General features: G+C 37.8%; 1 protein-coding gene across 1 annotated transcript in view; it reads left to right on the forward strand.

The window, feature by feature from the left end:
- The window catches only part of RAMP2 (receptor activity modifying protein 2), a 44,738-nt gene that overhangs the window by 163 nt on the left and 32,359 nt on the right, over positions 1–12,216 (forward strand). Inside the window, exon 2 of the mRNA XM_072403988.1 lies at positions 12–157. Coding sequence (XP_072260089.1) covers positions 103–157 — 55 coding nt within the window. The 5' untranslated portion in view covers positions 12–102. The remainder of the gene's footprint in view (positions 1–11; positions 158–12,216) is intronic.

Below are 12,216 nucleotides of genomic sequence, written 5' to 3' on the forward strand. Positions count from 1 at the left end.
TATTTGTGCAGGAAAAGGCTTCGCTTCCTGAACTGCTGTTCTCGCTTAATTCCCACTCAGCTGCTTGTGCTGCGTTAATAAGCGGAGAGAGAGAGAGAGAGGATGGAGAGTGGGATTCTGTGCATGCTCACAAGCGCGCTGTGCCTGTTCACTTGGGGTAAGCTTGTTGTTCCGCAATGGCTTCTCTTTCATTTACAAGCAGATATGCCTGCACATCTGTTTAGTGTAACTTTTTTTTTATTGTGTTTCTTGATCTAATTTCCTTGAAACTTGAGATTTGGGGAAAGGCGAACTTTTAGATCTTTGTTCATGTGCAGCTTTGGAGGGCTTTCCTCTTCCTTCTTTCTACTGCAATTTAGCAAACTTTCTTGCTGGAAGGTAAGCAGTTTACCAGGATGTGAAAGTGTTAAAGTGGCTGAAGTTGTCACTTTATTTCTGTTGCAGAAGACCTTTCCCCTTGGGAATACTAACAAAATGACACATTTTATTGTTCTCTCAAGCTGGTAACCTCTTGAAAAGAATCACAAAGCTGATTTCAATTAGTGTTGTTTAAAAAGCCTTGTTTTCTTGTTAGCATGAACTTGTATACAGGACAGGGATTAGGGAATCAAATTTCTATGCTCGTCTGTGTCCTAGCAGCTTTGATGTATTGTAAAGTAATTTCCCTGCATCTAGATAGCATTGCTGATACCTGGGGTTTGTATTGAAAGGATGCTGGTAAAGACTGACAGCTGACACTTGTCTACAAGATGCATGTATAAACTTATGATTTCCATACATATGACGAATACCCACCAATCTCATAGGACCATGTCAAATGGGTGGTGAAATCACAGTAAATCCCCTTGTAATTCCTAATTAGGAAAGTCCCACTTTGATGTAATGGCTAAGTTTTAGCTTTAGGGGTTTGCTACAAATCCCTAATAGCAAGATATTAAACTGCTGATAATTGCTTCCCTGTGACACCAGTCATAGATTCAGTCATTCGGGATCATCCTTCATATGAAAAGTTTTGCAGAATAATTTGATCAAACTGAAACTGCTGCATTTCTAGGAAGCTGATCTAATATAAATCAAAGCGGTTTCACATCAAAATACTTTTAAATTAAATGATTGTATTGTTTCTTGTACAAAAAGCTGTCACAACAAAACAAAGTAGCAGTTGACAGCTATGTTGTCCAAAGAGATTTTGATGTTGGGGATAGTTACACAAATCTGATCAGATTTATCTATACCTTGAGTAATTCATAGTGAGGATTATCAATATTATAGAATTGTAAAGTACAACATCACACCATATCCAAAAAAAGTTTACATAACTGCATGTGATGCATGCTTAGTTGTAAACTTATACAGTGTTCCCATTGCCATGTTTTATTATGTATTGCCCTGCTAAATAGGCTGTTGCTATTTCAAAGGTGCTAAAAAACTTCTTTTTACTTGTTATGGTGTTATCTCATTACAATCATTTATAGTTGTAGTCAGGGCTTAAATATGAAAGTAGTCCTTTAGGTAAATTATTTGCAAGACCCCATACCAATTTGTGGTTACTATCCATGGACTTTTATTGAGCAGTATATATATATCACTTTATAACTGGTGCTAACAGCAAGATAGGAAAAAAGGAAAAATATAGTTTGCAGGCAAACTTTTTAATTAGTCTAAACTACCGTAATTGCAGCATAGGTCTATAGTTTCTATAGCTTGCCAAAATGCAAGTCTGTCCATCTGCTGTCTGTCTGCCAAACATTTTGCAAGTGTCCCAAGGAACTTTTAATGGGGCCCAGTACATACAAGCCAATTTCCTCTTCTGATCATATATCTGATCAGATCTAAAGGGAACCTGAAGGCAAATTAGCAGCTGTTTCTACCAGAGAACAAAATGATCAGACGGACAGAATATTGTACATGTGTGCAGTGTTTTGGGACATCTAACCAATCTGATCATGTGTACTTCGTTGTATATGTTTTTTCTAAAGGATGCATACATAATTGGTGTTTCCTTAATTTCTTTAACTCTCACAGTTTTTATGTTTAATCATTTTGGGTAATTCCTATTAGGTTTGTGGTAAATCCTATTTAGTATTAAAGTTTGACTAATTTACTGAAAGTTTGGTTCTGACTATTTAAATAGAGAGGGGGGTGATGTGAAGCAAATGAGAGGACATTAACAACATGCTTATAGAGGAAAAAACAATAGAAATTGGGACCGATTTCCTATAGGCGTCTATAGACGCTAGAGGGCGGCCAACTATGGGTGTGCTATCCAGCTGTCAACCAAACGTTCTGAGAAATGATGGTGTCCATTGCATGGCTGTACCCAATGATAGGGGAATAGAAGTGAATCAAGAGTTGGATTGTATTGGGGAAGAATACCAATGATTGGATGGGAGAATTATCCATCATTTCTTCCCAATGGACAAGTGCAAGCCATCAGTTTTCAAAGGAAGCTCCAAAAACTTACAGATCTTCCTCAACTTTTAACACCTGGATAAGGTGAGCATTCTCTAATGTCTGTAGGCATCTTGTCTGCCCATCTGTGTTTTCCTTCAGGCAGCAGTCAGTAGGATTTTCAGGTTCCTGTAGCTACATTTTCATATTTGACTGTAGTGAGTGTCATGTTAATTGTATGTAAACCTCAACAATTAACTTTTCTTCTATTTACTCTCTTTATGCCTGTTATTTATAAATCATCATATCTGTTCAATAGTTTTAAATTCTGGATTGTCTTGTGCACACTTTCTGGGTAACCTGGTACCCTAGTTTATATCAGGGACGACACAGCATTTATATTGTAGGGATCTGAGAGTGGAAATGCTGGGGGCTGACAAGACTGGCTACTAGAATGCTGTATGTTGTTCGCCCACATAGGTGCTTTTCTAAAAAATCATCAGGTTTTGTACTTTCACTCCTTTTAAAAAAAGATAATGCAAAATGTTTTGCAAAGACTATACATGTATAAATTTTGTAACATTTGCCCTGACATACAAAAGAGAATCTCTTACCTAGAAAAGAATGATAGAAAACACAAAATATCACATTTATTATAATCAGTTAAATAAGTTTCCATCAAATTGTCACAATTCACATTCATTATATAATACCAAGTGTAATGTGGGTGTGGGTAAATAATTATCTGCAATGTCCAAATATAAGCCAGTGTTATAACTTCCAGTCTTTATTTACTTTTGTTTAAAGATTTACTGTAAGGACAACTAAAAAGGAAACCTTGAGAACCATATAGGGATCCCAAGTTACACACTTTTCTTCCAGTCTACCAGTCTACCCCATTTGTCTCTAATATGGTGGTATGAGGACCCCCTACATACACACATACTTTTGTGATGAAGGAAAGGTGTTCTAAAAATGAGTCCTTTCCTTTTTTTATCCTTACCGCTCACATATCAAAATTCTGCTCAGCTGCCAATTACATACAAAGAGCACTCTCATCCTATATTAGGGTGAAGGTTTGTGTAGGTAAGTATTTTCTGCTTCTAACTGTTTTATCTTCACCATAAAAATCTATATAAATGCAGAACCATTTAGAAGCTAACAAAGGCAGCCAAGAAGCAACTTGAAGCACATAGTAGAGAACCTGATGTGATTTTGTGTTTCTTCAGTTTGAGGCTAATGTATACAACTTCTTAAAGTAGATGTACACAAAATAGAAGAACAGTCTGGAATAGAAAAAACATCATCTCTCAAATTGCCCATATAGTTATCATACCTGGTTTGTTTATTTAGCAATCAGGAGCCTATCTCTCGCACTCCATACATCAAGGAAACATTTATGTCACAGCAAGAACTGATTGGGCACACTTCCTGCCTAAATGAGATAACAAAAATAAAATAAATTTACCCCTTTATGTCCTTCTTTTTAAAATGGTTTCTGCTTCTACAAGGAATGGTATTGCAAATTACCAGGAACAGGACAATTTGACTAAAGCTCTGCTTTATTGGAAAAATCTCTTAAATCCTAAATATGTTTTAAACTTACATACATACTTTTTTTCATACATACATGCTTTTATTGGCCATTGATGTTTATTTTGTAAGTTTGTGAGTTCCGTCTACGTCTTTATAAGATTTTGTGCTGCCGAGTGCATGTAGACATTGTAGACATGAAGTGATTGAAAAGTAGCAGCATGAGATGCGAACAATGTTTCCCTCTCCTTCAGACTTTTTTGCAATAGGAAAAAAATGTGGTGGTTCATATAAGAAAGAAAACAATATTTCCCTAATGTAGGGTTTACATCTACCTTAAAGGATAACCCTTTTACCCAGGCTGAACTAATTTCCTCTATCCCACCTCCATAGTTCCAGTGGCCACAGTTCCATTGTTAGTTTATATCCAGCATGAGCAGTAAAAGGGTTAACATGTCAAAAGCTTTTCAAGGATGAGTTTTTAACAATTAGGATTTGATCATGATGGAATATGGGAGAATTCTCTTTAAAGCTATGTACACATGTTAGACTTCTGTCACTGGAAATGATCTTTTCTTTTTTTGTCCATTGATCTGCTAGGATGGATCAGTAAATAATGTTGGGGGACAGTTGCACACATGCTGTTTTTTATGTACAAGGCAGCAACTGCGGGGGGAGGGGTACGTCTGTATTGGGCCCCCATCAAAAGAGCACGACTTTGGCAACATTGTAACTTTTAAACATGAGAAGGGGAGCCCAGAAAGTTTACCTGGTATGGGGCCTAGAAATGTCTGATGGTGGTTCTATTTATCTATCATGTGCTATACATGCTGCATGTGTACAGCTGTCAATCATCTAGTGTGTGAATATGCCTAAAACAATTGTCACTGGATGAAACTTCCCCATTGGGCGTCCCTCTATTCCTCTTTCAGGGACAAGTCAGAATTTCCTCTTTAGTTTCAGTTCCTGCGGCAATAGTCATCAGGACAAATATAGAGAGGTTGAACCACACGCAGACAAATATAAAGCCGAAAAAAACAGAATTAATATCCATTCTATTATCTATTCATAACAAAATATTAATTCATTTTAACACTTTTGTGCAGTTTGCAGTTGGTGTTTAAACCACATGTGTAAAAGGCTATTTGTCCCAACTGCACTGAGTCATTGGCTTCTTGGATCCAGGTAGCATCTATTGCTGAAACCCCCAGCTGTCAGAATTTGCATTCTTTATAATGTGTACACCAGTGGCAGCCTACATCATCTCTCAGCTTAGGTCCACCTTAAATGCTCATAAAACAATGTGAAATCAACCTAATTTACATTTTTTGCAATTGCAAACCTTGCAAAAATTACGCAGGCACAAGATCAGGTGACGTAGATTGGGGAAAAAATGTATTTCCTATTGATGAAAAGGGTTCCTTATGTGCATGCCTGAGATGCTCAGGCATGCGCAGAAGGAGCAGCCAAAAGCCTCCCAGGATGCGTGACGTAGGTATCCCGGGAGGCTCTATACTCCAATTACCAATTAAAGGGGCGGTGTTGCACCCTTTTTTTTAAAAAAAACACAAACAAAATGTTTACTTTAAATAAAAGGGTTGTCTACTGTCTGAGTTTAGCTTTAAGTCTCACAAATCCCTTGATTCCTCCAGAGCTTTCCTGGATTGCATCCTGGGCTGTCCTGTAATACACCTTTGTCCCATGGCAGAGGAAGCGCCGGGTGCTGCTATCTTAGCCTGCTGTAAAAAAAGAGTACCAATCTCACTAATGTCAGGGATGCGCAGAAGGAGCAGGCAGAAGCATCCTGGGATGCATATGTATGTGTGTTCCCATTTTGTCACAGAAGGGGAGGGCTTTAACCATATTTTAAAAAAAGGGTTTTAGGCTAAACAAAAAAGAAAATAGGTATTAGGTCTGCTTCAAACTTATCTACCAAATATGTGAGTGTGCAAATAACTTTTTTACCTACCAAAGCCAAGGAAAAAAAAAGACATGTAACCAAACTTGCAAATTTAAAACGTATCCAAATATAAAAGCCCTATCTGTACCTCCCCACATAAAACAAAAATGTTTAATATTTTAGGGTAAACCACCAACACTGAAAGGTGCAGAACCAAGACAAAAAATTCAAATAAAAAAAGAAAAAGTTCTGTGGGATAATTGGGGACAAAAAAGGATTTAGGTAGTTAAAAATATTTTTACACTTTTTTCCTATTGTGGATCTAGATCAAGTCATGGGGGACGTGATCCAGCCCTCCCCACATACAGCAGAAGTACAGTAGTGAGCTATTGATCACTATTATCATCGAGCCATATATCGCTAGATAAGCATTACCCCGCTTAAAGAGTTCATAGGAAATCCTGAGGACTTAAAGATGATGTCATGGGATTTCCTTTTAAACTCCAATATAAAAACATTGCGTTACATTGTGCTGCAGAGTGTTAAGAATTCTGTTGCAAGCCCAGAAACTCATTCATTAGGCAAGAGGCCCACACCAGCAATTTACCTGCACCGGTCTGACATCACTTTGCCATCTACTTGTGTGGCCAAAGCCCTCTAATCAGATGTTTGGATCACAATGTGTGTGGCCACTGTAACAATTGAAGGTAATTCATTCCTGACAAACCCTTAAGGACTGCACTTTAGCGGTTGAGTTGCATGAGGCCAATGTGGTGAAAGACATCAAACACTCGCTCCTAAGGTTACTTGAAGTTTGATTAATGGTATATTTGTGCAAGATGAATAACACACATTACTAATTCTAAAAGACAGTGACATGACTATGCATTCTCTATATGGTATGGCACTATAAGTCACTTTCCATATTACCATTGTTCTGCTTTAATAAATATTTGCAAATATATGCCAGTTCACCTTCACTGGGTAGGAATTGAACATTCCAGCTGCAGAAATAACTTATTTATGACAATACTGTGATTATTAGCAGTATGGGGTATGTAGTGTACAGCAGAGCCATTAGAATGGAACAGTGTGGAGTTTGTCTGGAGTATGTCACATCTATCACAGTATGTAGAGTGCAGATTATGAATTACATTGTATGCATTGGGCTGTAGACACTATGTCACTTGCAATAAATTAGGCTGTACAGAGAGTGTCTCATGTCTCATAGGGAGGAATCCTGGAGAATGTCAAGGACAGTACAGTATATGCAGTGGTTAAGTGAAGAGCATATCATAGGAGCTCTATCCCAGGCATATACGAGGAGGTGCTGAGAAGTTCCTGGCCTTGTAGATGAAATAGAATAATGAGTGTGGGGACATATGACAGCCTAATATCTTAGTATGTAACTGTGCAAATCAGGTCTTTGCGATTCTTAAAACTGTTTTTTCTTAATGAGAAGCTGTGATGGCAGAGGCACAAGCAAGTTTCACGTTGTTGGAGTTGCGGGCCGTCAAAGTTTTTGTTTCTCCAGGGAAAAGAAGGACACCTCCCCCAGTGTTTGTAACATCTCAGTGTGAATGTCCTTTGCTGACTTTCCCTGGAGAAACAAAAACTTCATGACGTTTTAGGAATTGCAAAGACCTGATATTTGCACAGTTACATACTAAGATATTAGGCTGTCATATGCCCCCACACTCATTTTTCTATTTCATCTGGAAGGGGGCAAAGCCAGGAACCTCGTATATGCCTGGGATAAAGCATGTCAGAGGATAAAGTTTGTCACTTTCAGCACAGTATATGGATTTGTCTGTCTGAAGTATGTAATTTACAGCACAATGCATAGAGTAAAGCTGCGTACACACTTCCAATTTTTATCGTTGGAAATGAACGACGAACGAACGACGAACGACCGATTGGCCAAAAATCGTTCGTAAAAAAAGTAACCAACGACGCCGACGAACGAGGATAGTCGTTGGAAATGAACGACCGGACCGGCGGATCGGATTAGACGACGATCCTTGACCATCTATCGTGTGTACGGTCGTTCAGTGGTTGTCCACGGTCTGAGCATGCGCAGTGAACGAACGTTCGCTCACTTCCTGTGGTGCACGTCACTTCCTGTATCGTTCAAACGATCGCATCTATCGTGTGTACAATATCTTTGAACGATCGTGTCGTTATCTGTAGGTACAGGATCGGTGCCATACGATCGTTCGCAGATATCGTGCAGGATCGTTCGTCGTTCGTTTACCAACGATAAAAATTGGAAGTGTGTACGTAGCTTAAGACAGCATGTCACTTTCAGCAGTGTATGGAATTTGTTTGTCTGAAGCATCCCACATAAAGCATGGTGAATGGAGTCAGTCCAAGGTAAGATATTCACAGCACAGTGATAAGAGTAATGCAGTTTAAAGCATGTCTTTTACAGTGCAGCGAATGGAGTAAGGCAGTCCAGGGCATGTCACTTACAGCACAGCATATAGAGTTTGTTTGTCTGAAAATGTCACTTAAAGAACAGTGAGTGGAGTAAGAATATGTTATTTACAGCACAGTGAATACAAGCACAGTGTATGGAATAGGACAGTATGTCACACAAAATGGAAGTTCGAAATAAGTACGAAAATGGGAGGGTTTGGATAAAAAACACAGCCAGAATGGAACTAAATGTTTACTCCAGCACACATAATACCAAACTAAAAGTGTGGATAGACCCAACTTTTCCTGAGTCTGCCTTTTGATAAATTTGTGAAAATAGTTATTCTTTGATCTGGTACTAAAAATCATTATTATTTAAAAAAAAATTGGTCATAACTTTGTGCCTCTCTGACTTCCAATAAATGAACAGGTGGCATTCTCTGAAATGCTGGACTGTTTCACAATATGATTTCCACTGGTATTATGTGAGCCAGGAGTTCTGCTATAAACAAACTGAATGTAAATTGGTCGTGTTTTGAAACCTCTGTGCAATTTCAGAAAAACAACCTTGTTGTTAGAGTGTTAGATGCTGCACTGTGAATAATCCCCTCTGTCACTGGAGAGTACATACCATGTTGAATAGCTGTATTTAGCAAAGTCAGAACCATCTTATTCTCAAAAACAATCTTGATGTATAAAACAGAACAGCCAAAAATAACAAGCTACACATAAAGAGTCAACTACCATAACCATGCTATTTTTTTGCTTAAGTATTTAGCTCCATATATATATATTACCTTTACAGTCCTTTTCTCTGCCACTAGATGTCCTCAGTCTGATGCTCAGGATCATTCCATTCACTTCCTTTGAGCCCAAGCTGTCCTAAGCTGCCCCAGCCTGTAACTAAAGTGAAAACAAAAGCATCATCTCCCTGTTATTGCTTTCTTTTCCTATCATTATGCCTATTGTCATCACATGAACTGTTTATTATGTTGATTCTTCCTGTCAAACTCAAAAAAGGGACCTCAAGTGTCTGAAAAAGTCTACATTGTATGATACATGAAACACAAATATGTTCTAAAAAATGTATTTGTAGCTTACTTCATTGGGAGGCATTTGCTCCATTTGTTTAGCAATTTATTGATACCTCCATCTATTGCAGTGTATGTATATTACCATGTGGAAAGCAAGGGTGACACATTTTGTCCAAGGTAAAACAATATGCTTAGCCCTAAGCTAATTATGTTTTTTTTATGCTCTACCTAAAATTGATGTACTGCAAACAGGCATACCTGTGAAAAAAAGAGTTAAAAACTTGCCTTACTTGCAACCTGCTTCACCAGAATTCAACTCTGTCTATGATAAAGTCAGCTGGGAAAACCACATTTCTAGGAATGTCAATCTTTCTGGTACCATAAAGCTTAGTGATTCCTCTGGATGACCTTGAAATTCTTGTGTTGGTTTTCCAGCTGACCTCAATGGTATTGTACAGATTTGCATTCTGGCAGCATGAAAAGCAGAAAATAATATAATTATTAAAAATATAAATACTTTTTTTTCTGTAGGAATACTTGTTGCAAATTTTCTGTGCTAATAAAAGTTCCTTTAAAGGTTTTGTTTTAGAGGGCCATTTATGGTCAACTTTAGTGAGTAGTGAGAACCTTAATTATTTTCATTGTGGCCAACATTAGTCTATATTACTGTAAAGAATTACATTGGAATTAGCTATTTGCATTTCATAATTGTAGGGGTTTAACCAAATTTTCCAGAGAAAAAAAATGTTTCTCCAGCTGAACATACTTCCCCCTGGCAGTGTTGGGACAGAGGATGTTCAGGTCCCGCTGACCTTATGATCACTTTTTTTTAAGAAGTCCAGGAACTCACATTGGGGATTTTCCAGAAAAGCTAATAGGACAACACAAACATAGATGATGCCTTGCTAATTTCGTTTTAAAGATGTAGATGCCAGGGCTGTTAAATATAATCATTATTAGAAAAACAAACATACAAAAAAGTGATAAAAAAGGTGAATTATATAGCTGCATCTTTCTTAAAAGAAAAAAAGTAGGTGTAGATGAATGTGTCAGCAGATGAAGGACATACGTCCTTATAAAACCTATAAGGAGAGAGACTAATAGCAACCAAAATGCACTGATTATTCTTTATCCTAATAATTCAGGTTGTTTTTGGACTCCTTCGCCCTGGTGCTGTTTTTTTTTTTTTTTTTTCTTGATCTTCTGCTATTTTTGTATAAAAAGGTAACAATAGATTTGTATAGGGTATACATTAAATATCTACAGGTTTGTCCAAATTGGTCCCCAACTTTTAGGACGTCACAGACCACTAAATTTACGGACTCCGGGAGCCGTGTGTCACTCAAAGGGAAAGAAACTTCCCCCAGAGTGACGTTATGATGCCAGAACCTGCCCACTCTCCCATCGCGGGTCTGAGCCTGGGTTGTGTACAGAGAGACAACCCACCACCCTGAGTCTGTGATAGGTATGGGAGACATGGTCTGCGGCTCTGGGCGGTGTTTCTCCTAACCCCACCGTTGGGGACCGCTGCTCCTGAGTTCCTGCGGTGGCTAAATCGATTGGCAAAGCAAGTATAATACAATATAATCAAATAATACCTCTGAATTCATTCTTTACAGTGGGAGAACATCTAATATGCAGTTAGGCATGTAACATACCCAACAAACATTACATTCATACCCAGCCTCTCTAATACAATTCCTGACTGCCAGAACAGCTTATTAAGAACAGAAATAGGCATGTTTAACTAGGGAACTAGGGAAATAGGCATGTGTAGGGATTTTAACTACTATTTAAACAAATGTTTCTCTTGATTACAATTTTTACACATTTGGAATAAGTTGCATGCAAATAGACCGTGTTACATGGTACTAAGTCTTGTTTGATCATTTTTATTAGTTGTCCCCTGATAAGCAACCCACTAAAATTGTCCAGACATGCCCTGCTTGCAGGAAATCCCAGGCACTGCAGTATTTGCCAGTTGGCCTTTGCAATCTCCAAGGAGTATGTGCCAGGAAAAGGATACACTGGGCTGGGCTACCCAGCCTACTGCCCTATTGACCTCAATTAGGAAAAGTAGATTAAACATGAAGATGGTAATGATGCAAGACAATGGCACTCCAAAACTAGAATTACACATTTCCAAATAATGCAGTAGTACTAATACACATTATTGTATCCTATACAACATGACTAGAAGACCAAATATAATCTGTTATAAAACATTTTGGCATTAGTAGCCCTTTAAAATGATAAATTCAAGTTTATTATATAATTAAATTCACCTGGCTTAGTAATTACTGTACAAATAGGAAGCAGATGAGGACTAAAAGTACAGAGAATTTTAGAGTATATACAAAAATGAAATTATCTAAAAAAGGAAATGTATTTGAAACTTTGCCAAGCCTAATAGTTTAAAAGACCTATATATATATATATATTGAACATTGTAATTTTTATTGATAAAGATCTCTCATTGCTAATGTTTGCAATCGTTTTTCTTATGAAAATAGGCAATCTGCAGGAGTTCACTAAAGACAAAGCCTTGTATTTCTGAGCTAACTGGGAAGTCAGTTTTGACAACAGTCAAAACTATGTGCAAAGTAAAGGAGAAATATTTCTTCAAAGTTAAAATGTTTTACTGTAGGCTTACAATTTATGTCCTATCTATGTAAAATAAACCCGCCATTCCTGACAGTAGCAAAAACTTAGGTTTGGAAAAGTGCTGTCAAAAAGTTGGCATCGGCTTGCAAGATATCGGGGCACTGACCCTTCAACTGCTCCCCTTACCACACTTACACACTATGCTTGTGTGTATATGTGTATGGAGTGTGTGTGTGTCTTTATGTGTGTATGTATGTTTACAGGGTGTATGTGTATACAGCATGTGTGTGCATACATGTGCATACAGTGTGTATGGTGTTAACGTGTTTCTGATCC

Source organism: Pyxicephalus adspersus, chromosome 3 (genome assembly GCF_032062135.1).
Source record: "Pyxicephalus adspersus chromosome 3, UCB_Pads_2.0, whole genome shotgun sequence".
Lineage (NCBI taxonomy): Eukaryota > Metazoa > Chordata > Amphibia > Anura > Pyxicephalidae > Pyxicephalus > Pyxicephalus adspersus.